At 44.0% G+C, this 16,452-nt stretch overlaps 6 protein-coding genes across 6 annotated transcripts; 2 read left to right on the forward strand and 4 right to left on the reverse strand.

Moving 5' to 3' along the window:
* Nucleotides 1-7,786: 7,786 nt before the first annotated feature.
* Nucleotides 7,787-8,683, reverse strand: LOC135430556 (uncharacterized). Its single transcript, XM_064685261.1, has 2 exons — nucleotides 8,122-8,683; nucleotides 7,787-8,065 (listed from the first exon to the last, which is right to left on the reverse strand). Exons 1-2 carry the CDS (start codon nucleotides 8,658-8,660, stop codon nucleotides 7,900-7,902), a joined length of 705 nt encoding a protein of 234 aa, XP_064541331.1. The 5' UTR covers nucleotides 8,661-8,683; the 3' UTR covers nucleotides 7,787-7,899.
* A 1,010-nt stretch (nucleotides 8,684-9,693) lies between these two features.
* LOC135430557 (uncharacterized) lies at nucleotides 9,694-10,582 on the reverse strand. Its single transcript, XM_064685262.1, has 2 exons — nucleotides 9,984-10,582; nucleotides 9,694-9,922 (listed from the first exon to the last, which is right to left on the reverse strand). Exons 1-2 carry the CDS (start codon nucleotides 10,547-10,549, stop codon nucleotides 9,784-9,786), a joined length of 705 nt encoding a protein of 234 aa, XP_064541332.1. The 5' UTR covers nucleotides 10,550-10,582; the 3' UTR covers nucleotides 9,694-9,783.
* Nucleotides 10,583-10,754: 172 nt separating this feature from the next.
* LOC135430522 (uncharacterized) lies at nucleotides 10,755-12,085 on the forward strand. The gene has a single exon (XM_064685220.1). It carries the CDS (start codon nucleotides 10,855-10,857, stop codon nucleotides 12,016-12,018), a length of 1,164 nt encoding a protein of 387 aa, XP_064541290.1. The 5' UTR covers nucleotides 10,755-10,854; the 3' UTR covers nucleotides 12,019-12,085.
* On the reverse strand, nucleotides 12,056-13,758 carry LOC135430523 (uncharacterized). The gene is made up of 4 exons (XM_064685221.1): nucleotides 13,328-13,758; nucleotides 13,160-13,265; nucleotides 12,283-12,814; nucleotides 12,056-12,221 (listed from the first exon to the last, which is right to left on the reverse strand). The coding sequence occupies exons 1-4, from the start codon at nucleotides 13,373-13,375 to the stop codon at nucleotides 12,092-12,094; spliced, it is 816 nt and encodes a 271-aa protein (XP_064541291.1). The 5' UTR covers nucleotides 13,376-13,758; the 3' UTR covers nucleotides 12,056-12,091.
* Nucleotides 13,759-14,309: 551 nt separating this feature from the next.
* Nucleotides 14,310-15,375, reverse strand: LOC135430566 (uncharacterized). The gene is made up of 3 exons (XM_064685290.1): nucleotides 15,202-15,375; nucleotides 14,595-15,141; nucleotides 14,310-14,529 (listed from the first exon to the last, which is right to left on the reverse strand). The coding sequence occupies exons 1-3, from the start codon at nucleotides 15,341-15,343 to the stop codon at nucleotides 14,400-14,402; spliced, it is 819 nt and encodes a 272-aa protein (XP_064541360.1). The 5' UTR covers nucleotides 15,344-15,375; the 3' UTR covers nucleotides 14,310-14,399.
* A 210-nt stretch (nucleotides 15,376-15,585) lies between these two features.
* Nucleotides 15,586-16,338, forward strand: LOC135430567 (uncharacterized). Its single transcript, XM_064685291.1, has 2 exons — nucleotides 15,586-15,744; nucleotides 15,807-16,338. The coding sequence occupies exons 1-2, from the start codon at nucleotides 15,715-15,717 to the stop codon at nucleotides 16,251-16,253; spliced, it is 477 nt and encodes a 158-aa protein (XP_064541361.1). The 5' UTR covers nucleotides 15,586-15,714; the 3' UTR covers nucleotides 16,254-16,338.
* The last annotated feature ends 114 nt before the right edge of the window (nucleotides 16,339-16,452 follow it).

The following is a 16,452-nucleotide window of genomic DNA, read 5'->3' on the forward strand; positions in this document are numbered from 1 at the left end:
ACTTTGACTCAATTAATTTATGAGTTTACAGATGAGTTTTGCTGCCAACTGCATTTAATTGCGTCACGTTACGCAAAAAAAAAAAAAAATTAATCAGAATGCAAACGTGCTATTCAATTGAGATCGAGACATGTGAGACGCGATAATGTGAAGATAGCAGTCGAAATATACAATTAATTATTAAAAAATATAAAAGTCTATAAACTTAATTGAGAGATCCATTCCCAAAGTATATATAACTTCGGACCCAAGCGTAGCATTTATCTAATAAGATTTGAAAAATGCCAATTTTCGGGACAGGATCAAATTTAGCCCGCATCTTGTATATGAAAATATCTACGACTCGCAATATTTTCAGCACAACGGGCAATAATCAATTTAATTAATTAATTCATTTAATTATTTACTTAAATATTTTATATATGAAACAAGAGAGCCAAAATCTGGCCTCAAGGATGTGAAAAACTTGGTTACTTGAACAGAAACTACAAAATGGAATTGATTTTATTTATTGCAATTGCCTTCCAGCGTTGCAAAACTCACCAAAGACGAGGCCTATCGATAAGTGTCACAGTTGATAGCTATCGATAGTCATTATCGGCTGTTTAAGGAAGTTTTAAAGAGATATTTGAAAACTTATTTAATAACTTGAATTAGTAAAATAAAAACTTAGCATTAGCTTAGCGGCCGCTGGCGTCAAACTGTCGTTTAATGATTTGCGATTGGAAATGCATTTGATTAAATATTGTCGCCCAGAGGTACAAACATATTTATGTATTTGCCCGTTGTTGACTGCGAAAGCAGTGCAAACAATTGGACTCAAAATTGCGAGCACAAGTGAGAGTGTACATTCGCATAAAAGTGCACGCGTATATTCATTTTTTGCGTGCTGCTGTTTTTAATGCAATTTGCTTTTATTGCAAATTTCACAGTGCAAATTGCAATTAGCGGCAATTTGCGAGCGCATTTGCATTGTGCGTACGGCACACGGAATCGCATGAGTCCGGCGGAGACAGTTGCCTCCCGGTCGCCCAATTGACCAGTTGACTGGCTGACTGAGTGACCCACTGGGCAAACAGTTGCAGTCGCAGCCGGAGTGCGTCTGAGTGCAGCACTCGTCGTGGCAGCTTACAGTTGGCCGTTTGCCGTTTGCTGTTTGCTGTTTATTTAATGAAAGTAAGTACACACTGGCTGCCACAAGCCGCAGCCGCGGACGCAGCCGCAGCCGTGGCCTGTGAGCAGCGAAAGTAGCTCACTCTCACAGCGAGTCGGCTGCCGGCTGCACTTAATGGCTTTATTTGCCATGAGTGACGGAGGGGGGGTGGGGAGGGGGGGGGAGTCTGCCACTTGGCAGCCCAACACTTGACAGTTGTGCAATAAAATTGCAAAATTATTGCGTCGACCACTGGACACTGCCCACATGGAATGGCGAGCGCTTACTCCGTCTCCATCTCCATCTCCGTCTCCGTCTCAGTCGTCCATTGCCACATGATTTATCAGCAAAAACTCACACGCTAATAGAATTTATATGGCGCTGCAGGATCAGCCCACACGCTCGCAAACACCACAGATAGTCACACACACACACACACACACATTCGCTGATTTGGTGTTGGCCACAAAAGTCCCGCCAAGCCAACCTAATTGATAAGCAAATTTCGATAAGCGCTTGTCAAAATGTTTGGCTTACAATTTACACATGTCAATCAATAACTAGCAGTTGCTGTCAAAGTTTGTAGTTGTTGTTGTTGTTGTCCGATCGTCTAGCTGTTACACTAGTCAGCCAGCCCATTGTCGTTGATTTATACACTGTCGAGCATCGGTGTCATAAATACAAACAGATGATGTTCCGCATTCCTTAAACGGCTTCGCGTTATTTATGCGCATCGCTGATTGAGCTTTGACTTTGACACTTTATGGCCACTTAAGCAACAGTTGCTGCAGATACTTTTAAGTGTTGCAGTTTGATCACGGCTTAGATACACACACACACACGCGCACATATCATTATTCATACAGACTGAGATATTAATTTATTAATGTTGGAAGATGGATGCTCATGAATAGCTTCAGTTTATATACATTAACTATTTTACTCTGACAGGGAGTAAAATACATTAACTATTTCACTCTGACAGCAGGGAACATTGGCTATAAAATCTATAAAAACAAGCAAACAAAAGTATAGAAATTTGTAATCGGTATTCAAAGGTACTTGCTCCATAAACTAATGCATCAACGATTGATTCACAAACTAATGTAACAACGATTGAGACTCACAAGGACTATTCTTGTTTAGCCTTAAAAACTGTTTAACAAAGTTGAGTATAGATGTAAAAATCAAAATAAACAAATTTATAATCGATATTCGAAGGTACTCGCTCCAAAAAGTAATGAATCAATGATTGATTCAGTGATGGAGAAAATCATGAGCTATAGTTCAAATACAAATATTGTTAAAAACAGTGTTTATATTTGGGTTTAAAAAAAGTTTGGTGTATATAGAATTAGAAAAAAAAGTACAACAAAGTAAGCCAGTTTGTTAACGGCATAGGAAAGTACTCGGTCCACAAACTAATGCATCAACGATTGATTCACAAATGGAAAATCTTCTTAGCTTTAATTTAAATGCAATTATTATTAGAAGCTCACAAAGAGTATTATTATTTGGCCTTAAAAAGTGTTTGACTAAAAACAAAGTTATCAAGTTCGTAAACGATATTCAAAGGTACTCGGTGTACAAAGCAATGCATCAACGATTGATTGACTAATGAAAATAAATGCCATTGCGTATATTTTGCTCCTAGACAAAAGTCAAGTAGTATTATAAAAGGCAAAAAGAGCCGTAATGAATTTAACTTCCATTGCAGTCAAACAAGGCAGTAAAATAGATTAATAATAAAATGAAATAAATGCATTTGATATGTACATATCCGCAATTACTTTAATTGATTTGTACATAATTGAATACAGCAGAGCTCGCAGCAACAATTAAAGCAGTTTCCACAATTTGTTTTTTAGTGCCTCGAGTATGCATAACAAATGACAGCAAATTGAAATGGAAACCGAAACCCGCTTTATTGATTTGCTCGGGTATTTAAATTTCAGTTAACTATTTGTTTTAAGCCTTAAACCGATTTGCTGCGGCTTATCAACTGGGCTCAACAATTATTTTGCGCAATTAAATTGGCATTGACAATGCTTTAAAGTGCATTGCGAAACGGGGGACAAATTGATTTACTGGCATTTGTTTATCGGCAAATTGTGCGAATGATTGCACAATTAAAAGCTACAATTGTTAACAATTATTTTTATTTATTTTATTTTAATTGCATCTATTCAGACTTACGCACGCCTCTGCTGCCCAATTTGTGGCAAGTTGCAGCCGCAATCATTAGAGCTTCTGCCGAGCCCTCGACTGGATGCAGTTGCCGCAACATTGACGCCGGCCGGGCTATGCATATCAGTTTATCAAGCCGTCAGTCACACATTCAACGCCGCGCTGACAGTTGGCTGTGGATGCCACACAGCGCTACATGTGGCACATTTTCCACAGCGCTTCATTATGCGCATTTCCGGCTGACTTTCCCGACTCAAATCCCCACATGCCTTGCCTTGCCTTGCCAGCCAACCAGGCAGCTTTCCTTCCTTCCTTGCGTCCGCCTGGCGCAGGTCCTACGACACGACAACACATGCCAGGCATTCTCTGCTCCAGCTCCTGCCCCAGCTCCTGCCCCACGCTCCTCTGCGGCATTGTGTGCTGCATTCTTGTGGGCGTTAGCTGGGGCGTGGGCGTGGGCATGCACTTGGTTGCGCTCGCACGCCACAACAATGCCGCACTATAGAATCATAATAGTGAGTGTTTGGTTTCTGATGGGCGGCGCCGTTGACCCATCACATGGCTATGTCACAACTTTTTGACATGCTCGTGTACTTGACCTGCCGGCCAGGCGCATATTTGGGGGCCTGGGGCCATGTAATGGCTGCTATTTGGGCAGCCTTATAGGCGGCTATTAGGAGATTTTGACACCTTTATAATTAAAAGTTTATACTGTTTACACATTTCATACGAATCCAATAACAACTTTAATTAAATCTGAACAACGATGTTCGAGCTCGATCGAGTGCATATCTACAGGCTCTTGTTGGCAGGGCCAAAGGCCAAAGTATGCAGCTATGTTCAAGATTAATAATAAGTAAGAGTATCTGCGGCACGCCGAAGGCTTAATACCCTTGCAGACATTAATCTTTTGCAGATATGTGAGTATAGTGAAGCTTGTAAATGTTGAGTTTTAAGGGAAAAATCTTGGATAGCAGAATATTTTGTCATATAATAATCTACCTTTCGACCCATCTTTCCCATGGCAGCGATATCATATAGTGGCCCGATGTTCAGAAGATTTTACATTTGGGTTAAGATATCTTTCCTTAAGAGAAGTTACTTTTCGACCGATTGTTTCTATGTATGTCAGCTATATGATTAAGTGGTCCGATCCAGCTGGTTCGTTACACATTTCATGACAAAATTACCCTCCTCTTGGCCTCTCCTCTTCCTCTTCCTATTCAGCTAACAGATCGCCAAATTTACCAAAATAATAAACACACATTTTAAGCCGCAATGAAATACAACTTTCTCATGCTGCGCCTTCCCTCAATATAAACTTTCAAGCACCATAATTATGGCCAATTGCGAGCGGAAACAAGTAAACAGAACTAAATTCCCCATCTCCCGTCTAATGCACAGTTCAAGTGATTAACCCAATTGATGCATAAACAAATAGCTGCAGCAGCGGCAGGCTTTGGCCGTTTGGGTATTGTTTATAAAGTTGGCCCAATGAATAAACCGAAGCGAAGTTAATTAATTGCAGCAGCCAACGACAGTTGCAGGGGCAGCGCTTCCCGGCAGGTGGTCAACGCGGGCCGGAAGGGTGGCGGGATGGGTGGGGGGTGCGGGCGACTGTGATGGGCCGCCCAGGCAGGCGCCACTAACTAGTTTTTTTTTGCTGCTCTTCCGCCCGCTGCTGTGCGGCCCAAACAACAAATGAAAATAGAACTTTAATTAAAGGCAGAAGCGGAGGGGAAATAAAATATGCCCATAGTCGAATAAAGAAAATAGTTGCAACGCCCACCCCCCTTCCCCTCCCCCCACACACACACACACACATAGACAAAGAGAGAGAGAAATGTTCATATGCAAAACAGCGGGTTGTCTGCAACTATTTAAAGACGCGCTGCAGTTGCCCTCATTCTACAGACATCTAGTATATATATATAGTATATATACGAGTGTGGAGGCTGCTTTAAGCCAGGCAGAAGAGATGTGAAGCTGACAGTTCACAGCCCAAAGGCCCACTTGTTTCTAAGGTTGTTGTCGCTTGTTGTTGTTGCCGGTTGCACACTGAGCGAGCGCCTTGCTGCCTGCATTTAATAGCCTTAAAGCACATATATGTAGCTGTGCTGCACGAGTTTTGTTAGCTAATGATAACAGCAACAGAAATAAAAACTAACATAAAAAAGCTGCGTGCCGTTGAGCAAACACAACGGCTGCGCGGCGTTGTCTGTTCGCAAGGATTCGAGGAGCAGAGCTGAATACAGTTGAGAACTCCACTCTACTCTCTTTGTAGAACTTTAAGATTATGTCAGGCATTAATCGAATTTTGGCAGCCAGCTGGAACATAACTCAATGCATTTAATTTAATTAAACAGACACATTCAGGCCATAACTAGTAAGGACTCCCTTGTCTGAGCCACTGGCAGATTCTATTAGGGAAAATAATTAATGAATTCATCAGCGCTGAGTGCAGTCGTTACACTCGAAGCCAGCGCCTGTTGAAAGCACTTTCATAGCCAAGGCCTAGATAGCTGGCAGAGGCGCACAAAGTTGGCCAGAACTAGCATGTGAGCACTTTAGGGGTTCGTAAGCTCAAGTAGCCATGCTGAAGCCAAGAGCTCCAGCCTGAGCCGCTTCACAATGATGTTATGATGATGAATGCATCAGTAAAAGAGCAATAGAAGTCGAGAGTAAGCTGGAGTAACGGGAAAGAGAGCACAAAATGAGACAGAGAGAGAGGGAGAGAGAAAGAGACAGAGAGTGAAAGTAAAAGTTAACTTTTATTAGAATATCAACCCAACAACACACTCACAATCAAGGCATGAAAACATGCAAGGGCTTACTTGAATTCATGAGAATCGCAGAGTAAGGCGATGTTTAAATATGCCTTTTGCCTGCCAGAAATAATCTGGTTGGCATGCAACAAACATAAGCTGATTATTGAACAAAATGAAAGTTAAATAAATGTGTTCTGTTTTCTTATTATTTCCCATTAAGGACTTTTGTACTTCAGTGCAATTCCACTTAGTTGGCATCGAGATGTTGCTCAATCCAGTTTCTTGGCATTTCTTTAGCACACACATTTGTTATTTAAGCTTAATTTGAGTCCTTCATTATTTGGCTGAGCTTTTCTTGGGCGACAGCGTCTGCCTATTGTAACCTTTATGGCGCATACGCCCCATTGGCAGTTGTACCTTGAAAATTCTGCTGGCCTGGCCCGAACTTTTGGCCCTGCCCGAAACGTGCACAATTATGAAATGTGCGCTCTTTTTCTTTATTGGTAGAGCCAAAACTTTTTTGCCACATGCCATAAAAATCGTTTGCATGGCATTTTGATGGCAGAGAGTCAGCTGCTTCTGCCTCTCTCTCGCTCTCTCTAGCTCTCTGCTGTTGATGTGGGTCAGTTACGTGGCCACAGGGGCCACAGAAGTTTGCCGGGGCCAGGCGCCTGGCCTGGCTGGCCTGGCTGGCCTCGCTGGCAAGGGAAATGCAATTCAATCCAAGGCTGAGCCGCAAAAGTTTTCATTGAGCGTTTTCAATTTCAATGGTCTCGATTTCACACGCCTCGAATGCGAACCCAATCCGAATCCGCAGCCAAACACGCATCTACATAGTTTTGCGCCAGCTACGTGCACGCTCTGCAATTGGAGTTTGTGGCATGTGGCATGCAGCAAGTGGCAAGTGGCATGTGATTGTGGTCTGCGTGGCCTTAAAGCAAATCCACAACAAAAATTTTACCCAAAATATTTGAATTTTATTTCAGGCCCAGACCGGCTGACAATGCCGCCTAATGCGCGTATTTATAGGTGACATGGGCTAAAAACATTTAAATATAGTATATAAATAAATATATACATAGGTATATATTTATCATAATGTGTTAATCTCGTTGTAGGCGTTGGCTTTTTGACCACTAAACGATTTTTTAGCAGTGATTTATAGTACGTAGCGCAAAAAATACGAAATATTAAGGCGTGTAAAGATCTTTTAGGTATTATACAGAAACACATTAGCCAAGGCTGCGAATTATGAATAATACCTATTAATAAAGTGTGCTAGCTTTAAGAAAATTTTGCTTAATTTTTAGGCTGAAAGCTGATTAATCTAATAATAATATGAATATAAGTATATAAATAAATATAAGCAATAGTTAACTTACCTGCGAAGGCGCGCGCTAAGATTTTGTTTTGGGCAATTCCACCTGCGAGAGCGGAAAAAACGCGGAAACCTGAAATGGAAAAAAAAATTGTTTGTTAGCCACGCAATCACCCTGGAGAATAGCATATATAAAAAAGAAGATATATAAAAAGAATTAAATTAATTTTTATAACTTCTTTTTTATATAGCTGATAATCTAATTATTATCTAATAATAATAAATATAAGGAAATGGTTTAATTATAGCCAAAAATTGATAACATAATTTTTAAAATAAAACCAATTGTTGCTGTCCATATTTTAAGTATATAAATAAACATATAATTATTATTTCAATACATTTTTTATTTTTCAACAAATAAAAGCCCTTTTCAATCAAAACTACTTTTGATTTACATTTGGTATCCATGCTCAGGACAGTCGCAGACTTCGTAGCTGCAAGTTTCTTACGCCTGAGGTGCAGGTGGGAGGAATGGTGGTGTTGCACATCTTTGAAGTGGGTTGGAAATAGGTTGAGCCCGGGCAGTAGTAGAGGGCACCGTACCAGGAACTAGAGCTCAAATAGCAGTTGATGTACCTAAATGCGGGCTGGGTTAAAATCGAATTGGCCACCGGACGGATTAGAATACATACTCTTTGCACGTTGTTTCCAGCGTGTTGCCATAGGGAAAGCGGCCAGCCTGCTGGATATAGCTGCAGTAAGTGGTGGGATCCACGAAAGAGCCTGGAGACATTGTCGTTGACAGTTCATCATCCACCAGGGGGCAGGTGGCCTGTGAGCCGGATGTTGCACTGCTGCAAATGTTGGGATTTTCCAGGTTGCAGACATAGTTGGGAGCACAGCTGCCGGTGATCGACGATGGCGTGAGTGTACCCAGGCACAGAGCAAATGTGCGAACGCCCAGGCAGGCATGGGTCATGCCTGAGTTGCACATTGAACAGCTGTTACATGACCTCATGTTGCTGTCGGCCTGGCAAATCGCCGCCTGCGCCGTACAATACGTTCCCGATGGACAACTATTGATTGGCTGGATGGGTAGGTTGTCCTCGCAGAACATAAACTGTGTTTCCGAGACGCAGGCCGCATTGGAGGATGCGCTGCAGATATTACAATCGGCCCGGCAATCCTGGACTCCGATCGCCAGCAACAGCAGCACCAGCACGCCCAACATCTTCAAGCACAACTGCAGTGTTGCAATGCCTGGCAAGTGCATTTAAGATGTGCCTTTAATCTTATCTGCATAATAGCTGATCATATGAGTTACGTAAGCACAATCGTAAAAACTTTTAAATAATAAACACATCTTTGTTTAGCCTCTTTGAATTTATGAAGCCGCTTCGAGCGCAGCGCCATAAAGAAATAGTTGTCTAAAAAACCGAAAGCCCTTTGAAAATGATAAGGATTAAATAATTTTGGCACAATAAAGACTGCTGCCTAAAACTAAGCAATATATTTTAAACATTGCATTTTTAAAAGCACTGAAAAATCGAATATACATATTAAATAGTATATTAATATATATTAAGCAGCTTTCAGCATAGACTCATAATTTAAAGCTTAAGCCCTTTGCTTTGATAAGGATATGCATATATTTGAAATGCTTTAACTAAATATTTTAAATTAATGAACTATTTTGGGCACACTGGCAAAGGCCATTAAAGCTAGCAATAAATGCTGCCGCCAAAAAGTATGCAATAGATTTTAAAAAGCTTTATATTAAACTCTTCTCTGTGGAATGAAATAATATACATATATAATATAATACATATTACAAAATAAAGGCTACTATACAAAAATAAAATAACAACTTAAAAGAATTTTTTTAATTTATTTTAAATTAGACTGACCTGGTAGGTAGACCAGGTCGACGGCATCAACTCATATTCCTTGCCAAGCTCCAGTAATAGGGCCCCTAGTTTTTTTACTTCCACGACATTATATTCCTGGTGGATCACCTGCAATATAATGCGAATTATTTTATGCATATAATAAATAGGGAAAAGTATATATTGTTTTTTTTTTATAAGATATTCTTGCCGGAGATAAAAGCTTTTTGTATTGCTTTAAAGACAACTAATTTTAAAAGAAAAGCTTTTTATTGGCGCAGATTTCACAGAGATAGTAAAATCTTAACGCAAGTTGAAGGTCTTATCTACAAAAACTGAAATACTCGTGTGCACACAACTTAAGTAAGATTTGTGGAATTAGCGAGTAGTTAAAAAAATTCAAATATATATTTTTAATGAGGAATATTTCTTCAGAAAATACTAACACCATATATTTAATAAACATAATTAAGCAACAAGACAACCTGGAAGCGTTGACTTCGTTGTGCCGCAACACAAGGTCCAGCCATTGAAATAGGGTTTATCAGAGGGGCAATCGATAATGCGACCCACCCACGATTGTATATAGAATCGGCAATAGATGTAACTGAGAGAGGGAAGAAAACAATTAAAGCAGCTGGAATATAGTTAAGGAAACTCGGGCTTACCTGGTGCACTCGGTATCATTGGGAATAGCATGAATGGGAATACCCTTGAAGGATGCACGGCAAAAATCATCTGTGGTGGATACGGTGGTGCTCTCCAGTGTGGTGGTGTCTGTGTCGTCCTCAGTGCTTGGCTGCTCTGTGGTTGCCGGCTGCTCTGGGCAGGTGGCACTTGTCGCAGTGGCATTGCCGCATATTTCCGGCAGATTTCTGTTGCACACCAGCTGATCGCTACAGCTGGCCGTGATATTGGAGGGTCGATTGCTGCCCAGGCACAGGGCAAAGGTGCGCGTGCCCGTGCAGGCAAAGGTGCCCAGTTCGTTGCACTCGCCGCAGCCCGCACAGGCGACAAGTGCTGCGTTCTTTTGGCAAATCGGCACCTGGCTGGAGCAGTAGCTGTCCGCGGGGCAGGAGTTGACGGGTCCCGTGGTCTGGTTATTTGCGCAGAACTGAAACTGACGCTCCGAGATGCAGGCCACGCCGCTGCCGGCGGCGCAGGCATTGCATTCTGCCTGGCAGCCCAGGCTGCCGACTGCAATGGCCAGAATCGCAGTGAGTAGACGTCGCATCTTGAAATGCAACTGGCTGAACGTTGCACTGCAGCAGCTTTTTAATCGTAATGAAAACTGCAATCTGGCCTAATCTAACTGGAACACAAAAGCAAATCTTGTATGGGAAAGTGAGCAGAGACTTTGTTAGGTTGCTTTCTTTATGGCCCTTTTGATAAGGCAAAGCGCCAGCAAGGTCTGCGAGCTTATCTAAATTGTGGCTAGCACAAAAACAGTTGCTTGGACAAGGTCAAGCCAAAATTAGTTACCCAAAATTACTATTTAAAGAGAGACAACAGTCGAAGAAGCAAATACAATTGTGTGAAATGTCTGCGAAGAAGATGAAACTTTTTGGTTGGCTGCTGCAGCTGATGTGCCTGTGGGCCAGCGCCAGGGCCACGTGCAATGTGTGCAATCCCGTCAACAGCATGGCCTGCTACTCGCTCAACCAGACGCAGGCCTGCGATGCAAGTGGCCTGCCCACGCGCATACCCTACAACTGTCCCGACGGCTATGTGTGTGTGAGCGGCGCAGCCGGCGTGCGCTGCCAGCCTAGCAGCAGTGGAACCGGCGCCTGCCAGGACTGCAACAAGTGTGACATCACCAAGACCTTTGCCTGCACCGGAACGAACACCTTTGCGCTCTGCCTGGGCACCGATGCGCCGCAGAACTCGCTGGGCAGCTGTGCTGAGGGCTATGTGTGCAACAGTCGTGATGAGCGGATATGCGGACTGGACACGCAGGTGGTGCCCACCTGTTCTTATGCAGATGAGACGACAACAACAACAACAGCAGCAACTGCAACAACGGCAACAGCTGCAACAACTGCAACAACTGCAACAACGGCAACAACGGCAACAACGGCAACAACGGCAACAACGGCAACAACTGCAACAACTGCATCAACAACAACAACTGCAGCAACAATAACAACTGCAGCAACAACAACAACGGCAGCAACAACAACTACGGCAGCAGCCACGCCCTCGACCAGCGATGCCAGCGCCTACTGCGCCGCTGTCCAGGCCCAGGGCAACTATGCGGTGGGCAACTATACGGCAACAACTTGCCGCCAGTATATCAAGTGCTTCCTCCTGAATGGCAGCTGGCGTGGTCAGAAATACACGTGTCCGGGCAGCACATACTTTAGTCCCAGCAGCAGGCTGTGCGTCACCACAGTGCCCGCCACGTGCTACACGCCGCTGAGCACCACCACGACCACCACAGTGGCGCCCACCACCAGCAATCCGAATGCGTATTGCGCCAAGATGCAGGCAGAGGATTACTATCCGGTGGGCACCACGGCCAGCACGACTTGTCGTCAGTATATCTACTGCTTTGAGCTGAACGGCAGCTGGCTGGGCAAGCTGTACACCTGTCCGGGCAGCACCTACTACAGCAGCTCCAGCAAGACGTGCGTCACTTCGCTGCCCGCCACCTGCACGAGTGCTGTGGCCCGCCTGAGCCTCAACGGCGTGGAGCTGGAGTGAGAGTTAGCATTATCTAGTATTATAATTATCTATCCATTATTATTATTAAAGTTCATATTATATCAAATATCAATCAAGCTGTGCAATTAGCGGGCAACAGGTAGGAACAGCGTTCATTTTCCGCCTCGAAATAGGAGCTCGCCGTGCAATCGTATTCCACGGCGATTATCTTGCCAGTCGAGGCAAAGTAGCAGCTAATATAGCTGCAAGGAATAGAATATGCATCAGTTGGAGCTGAGAATTGATCTTTTAATTGTTACAAACCGTTTGCAGTTGGGATCGCGCGGCACAGTTTCGTAGAGTCCCGTCTTGGCCCTCAGCTCGCATACCTGTTGCGCCGTCAGGGAGCTGGGCGTTGTGGGCGTGGCTGTGGTTGCTACTGTGGTTGCCACTGTGGTTGCCACTGTGGTTGCCACTGTGGTTGCCACTGTGGTTGCCACTGTGGTTGCCACTGTGGTGCCCTCGGTGCTCACCAGATCGTCGTTTAGGTCACAGGTGTAGTTTTGACCCGCCCGCTCGGCCACACAGACCACATCGGTGTTGGCATCGCAAACATAGCCCGCCGGGCAGGTGCCCAGCGCGCCCGTCGGCTGTGTGGCCCCGTAGCACATTTGGAACAGACGCCGACTCTGACAGGCGAATTTATAGTTGCGCTGTGCGCTACATTGTCCACATTTGCTGGTGTCGCCGCAGCTGGGCGGCCGCTGGGCGCTTTTCTGCAGGCAGATGGCCGCCCTGTCGGTGCAGACGGTGCCGTCCAGGCACGAGTAAATATGATCCGTATGCGGCGTGCCATCTGTAAGAATATATTAAAAATATGTATTTATTGATTTGCATCGAACTCGGCGTCTCAAACTCGACTCGGGTAAACGAAGCTCGAACTGCTCAAGTCAGCAACATGTTCGAGCCCACTAGTTCGGACACAACCGCAACTAGTTGCGAGCTCGATCAGTTTTAGCTTTAGTTCAGCTGACGCAGTTTATTGTCGGCAACTCAAACAGCTCGTGCCGAGACTTGACTCACGACTCGCTCGATCGAAATAATTGCGCGAGTATTCAAAACGCATTTCAGTTGACTCGATGCAGGGCTTTAATATACTTACCTTGCACTTGAATATTATAATAAATTGTAATATACGCACCTCCAAAACACAAGTAGAAGGATGTGGAATTAATACAGGCCACCTGATTCGTTTGGCAAACATTACAATCCGCCAAGATCCCAACCAGCAGCCAGGCTAGTGCGAGCTTTGGATGAAAAGATATTTGAATTGAATATCATGCGAATATCCTTGCTAAACTGTGCTTACCACAATTGCGCCCACAATTTGCACATAATTGGACATTTTCATAGCCATTTGACGCCTACTCGATGCTCCTTGATGTTGCCCAATGATGACTTCTGTTCACTGTCAAGGTTTCGGGTGTACTAAAGTACATTAATCTCTTGTCTGCGGCGTTATAAGCTCTTGTTTTTTTCTACTCGCCTAGTGAAATTTTCATTGTTTATCTACTCTTCATATATATTTTGGGGCATGCTAATTGTTTTATTTGCTTTGGCTTTCCACTTGATTGCCCGGCGCTGTTTTATGATCGCAACATAAAAACCACGAATGAAAAAAGAATCTAACACTGCGATAATGAGCAGAAAGCTCTATCATAATAATACACCTGAGTAGCTACCGGGCCGCTGACCAAATGCCCAAAATATTCTCGTAAGTCAGTTGCAATTGCTGTGGCAATTATGGACATTATGGACAACGGGCTGAAAAGAATTTTTCAAATTATTATAAATGCATCACTTAATCAAATGCTCAAAGATTGTCCAGTTATTAGAACTCGACCCTTACTGATTGCCTAAGTGTGTCAGCAATCAGCTTAGAGATGGGACGTGTTTTCCGCCGTGCCACGACAGGCTCGTGCTGCAAGATTGTTTTTCGTGTGTGTTCCGTGCGAGTCCGTGCTAATCACCAGCACGAAGAGCACGATCTGTAGAGTAAAAACAATTTTCGAAATTCTTGACTGTGTTAGGCACGGCTGGACCGTGTCTTGATCTATTTAAGTCGCGCGTGCTTGTAAAAGATTGTTTCGTGCTCGTCTTGGTCTGTCTCGTCAAAACTCGGCCCGCGCTCATCTCCAAGTCAGATATTTGTCTTTTTCATTAGGCATTAGAATAGTCGACTAGCAGATGGCCTTAAGCTTAGCCTGGCTCTTTTTGGCCATTAAAAGATATCTTAGCTATTGATAGAAAATTTCTGCTGGAATTTACAATTGTTGGCAGAAAGTCAAAAATTTATGATTATAGCTAGTAGGAAAATCTAGACTTTATTTAATAGATTCGTTTGTAAACAATTATATAAACAGATAACGGTTACAATTAAGTTAATTACAACCAGCAGTGGTTGGCCTTACCGTGCCGCAAGCGGAGATCGCACTGAAGTAAGGTTTTTCTGCCGGACAAGAGACTATGTTGGCCTGCCAGACGCCGCCCCTATAGAAGCAACTGATGTAGCTGCAAGAGGAGAATAGTTATTGATCAATAAGAGTGCATTTAATTGATATTCAACAAAAGCTTACCTGGTGCAATCTGTGTCATTTGGTATGGCAAAGCGACCGGCTTTCTGAATGCCGCGACAATATTGATCCGCATCGAATGGAGGTGCAGCTGTTGTCGCGGAGCTGGTGCCGCTGCTGCTGCTGCTGCTGCTGCTGCTATCAGAGGTTGAGCTAGCTGTGGTGCTCGGATCAGCAGTGGCAGTTGGGCTAGACGTAGTGCCCGGATCAGGTGTTGTCGTAGTGCCCGACTCGTTCTCGACCATGTCGCACGTGTCTTGACTGTCCGGCTCGCACCTTGAAACACAGGGATCTCCTATCGCTGCTCCAGAGACGCTGCAGAACCAGTCCGTGGGGCAAGGACTGCGCTCGGGCAGGAGTACACCGTCATCGCATCTGCCGAAGGTGGTGCGAGAGGCGCAGGCGTACATTTCACCATTGCTGCACTGTGCACACTTGGAAGTATCCCCGCAGATGGGAAGGCTATCCGTGCCCATGCAAATATCTCCATATTCCGTGCAAATCGGGTTATTCTCCGGACAGGAGAAGCTATGCTCCGGATATGGAACGCCTGTGGTGCGGCATTGAGTTTAGGCGCCAACTTAAAACTGCTTCAAGCATCCAAGCTTACCATTATAGCACAGCTGAAAGGTGGTGTTGCTGGTGCAGGTGTGCGCCCCGTAACACAGCCCGCAGGTGGCCTCCACAATCGCTGCTGGCGCCAGCAGCGTGGCCAGTAGACCAATTAGCCCAATGCGTAGGAGCTGCAACATCTTCAGTTTTCTAATTGAAGTAGCTGGATGCCGTACTCATGCCTTATAAATGCTGTGGACCGCTCCGCGCATTATCTTTATGACTGAAAACCATCCGACAGCCTTTTTTTATCTCTCAATGCTAGCGCATCCATAAATATGGTAGCTACTGTGCTGCGTATCTGTATTCGGCTATCAGCTGTAAACATTTTTGTTAGCACAATCCTAAGCCCAGCATAAAACAAGGCGATTATCTCAGGCTGTTTTTTGTTTTTTTTTTTTTTCCAAAGAGTGCTCCAAGCTCCGGATGGATGATATAAATGTGCGGCATATGTTGAAAGGTCTCATTAGTCAGTCCGACGTTCTTCCGTCAAGCATAACAAATATTCGAAATGCAGCAGTCGCACTGCCTGAAAAATCTGGTAAGCCAGCTAGACAGTGGCTAGCAGAAGATGCCTTCTTTAACCGCTTCAACTTCCTTTAGATGCTCCTCTTGGCGCTCAGCTCCCTGCTGGTGGCAGCTAGTGGCGCGGTTTGCGGCGGTTGCATGGAGAACAAGGTGGCCTGCATGAACTCCACCCACTACAAGGTCTGCATCAACAACTCGCCCATTGAGAATGGCGGCTTACTCAGCTGTGGCAATGGCAAGATCTGCACCAATCTACTGGATCCATGCTGGCTACCGATTGATGGAGATGGTGTTGAGCCCGTTTGCGACCCAAACACTGTTAACTGCAGAACCTGCGATGGCAGCCAAATGTTTGTCTGCACCAGTCGCACCACCTTCCAACTGTGCGATGGCAGCGATTTAAGTCCCATTATCAACACCTGCCCGGATAACACCTTCTGCTCCATCGATTCCGGCGAATACTGTGTGAAAAGCTGCGGCCTGCCCAACGGAAAGTACGAGTGCGATAAACTCGCACCTTAAACTAGTCACGAAATCTTACCAACTGTTTAAAGTTCTTAAATTTAAATTGAAGTATAACAATAAATAAAATAAAATTATATTAGTACTCGTTTACATTTATTGAATAAAAATTAAATAAAATGAAATGGGTACCTCTTTATTAACTGTTTTTAGGGGAATTTTTAGCAAATAACTAAGCATTTATTAAGAATTGTTTTTA

Source organism: Drosophila montana, unplaced genomic scaffold (genome assembly GCF_035044405.1).
Source record: "Drosophila montana isolate Dmon_TW-CO22-7 unplaced genomic scaffold, ASM3504440v1 contig_3029_1, whole genome shotgun sequence".
NCBI lineage: Eukaryota > Metazoa > Arthropoda > Insecta > Diptera > Drosophilidae > Drosophila > Drosophila montana.

What these genes read in the sequence shown, in the direction of transcription:
- LOC135430567 (XM_064685291.1), top strand. Translation starts at nt 15,715, where the DNA reads ATGCAGCAGTCGCACTGCCTGAAAAATCTG. An exon ending in CGCACTGCCTGAAAAATCTG is followed by an intron (nt 15,745 to 15,806) that starts GTAAGCCAGCTA and finishes AACTTCCTTTAG; the next exon opens with ATGCTCCTCTTGGCGCTCAG.
- LOC135430523 (XM_064685221.1), bottom strand. Translation starts at nt 13,375, where the DNA reads ATGGCTATGAAAATGTCCAATTATGTGCAAATTGTGGGCGCAATTGTG. An exon ending in AAATTGTGGGCGCAATTGTG is followed by an intron (nt 13,266 to 13,327) that starts GTAAGCACAGTT and finishes TTTCATCCAAAG; the next exon opens with CTCGCACTAGCCTGGCTGCT. An exon ending in CTTCTACTTGTGTTTTGGAG is followed by an intron (nt 12,815 to 13,159) that starts GTGCGTATATTA and finishes ATATTCTTACAG; the next exon opens with ATGGCACGCCGCATACGGAT.
- LOC135430566 (XM_064685290.1), bottom strand. Translation starts at nt 15,343, where the DNA reads ATGTTGCAGCTCCTACGCATTGGGCTAATTGGTCTACTGGCCACGCTG. An exon ending in CTTTCAGCTGTGCTATAATG is followed by an intron (nt 15,142 to 15,201) that starts GTAAGCTTGGAT and finishes GCCGCACCACAG; the next exon opens with GCGTTCCATATCCGGAGCAT. An exon ending in AATGACACAGATTGCACCAG is followed by an intron (nt 14,530 to 14,594) that starts GTAAGCTTTTGT and finishes CTCCTCTTGCAG; the next exon opens with CTACATCAGTTGCTTCTATA.
- LOC135430522 (XM_064685220.1), top strand. Translation starts at nt 10,855, where the DNA reads ATGTCTGCGAAGAAGATGAAACTTTTTGGTTGGCTGCTGCAGCTGATG.
- LOC135430556 (XM_064685261.1), bottom strand. Translation starts at nt 8,660, where the DNA reads ATGTTGGGCGTGCTGGTGCTGCTGTTGCTGGCGATCGGAGTCCAGGAT. An exon ending in CTGGAAACAACGTGCAAAGA is followed by an intron (nt 8,066 to 8,121) that starts GTATGTATTCTA and finishes GCCCGCATTTAG; the next exon opens with GTACATCAACTGCTATTTGA.
- LOC135430557 (XM_064685262.1), bottom strand. Translation starts at nt 10,549, where the DNA reads ATGCGACGTCTACTCACTGCGATTCTGGCCATTGCAGTCGGCAGCCTG. An exon ending in AATGATACCGAGTGCACCAG is followed by an intron (nt 9,923 to 9,983) that starts GTAAGCCCGAGT and finishes TCCCTCTCTCAG; the next exon opens with TTACATCTATTGCCGATTCT.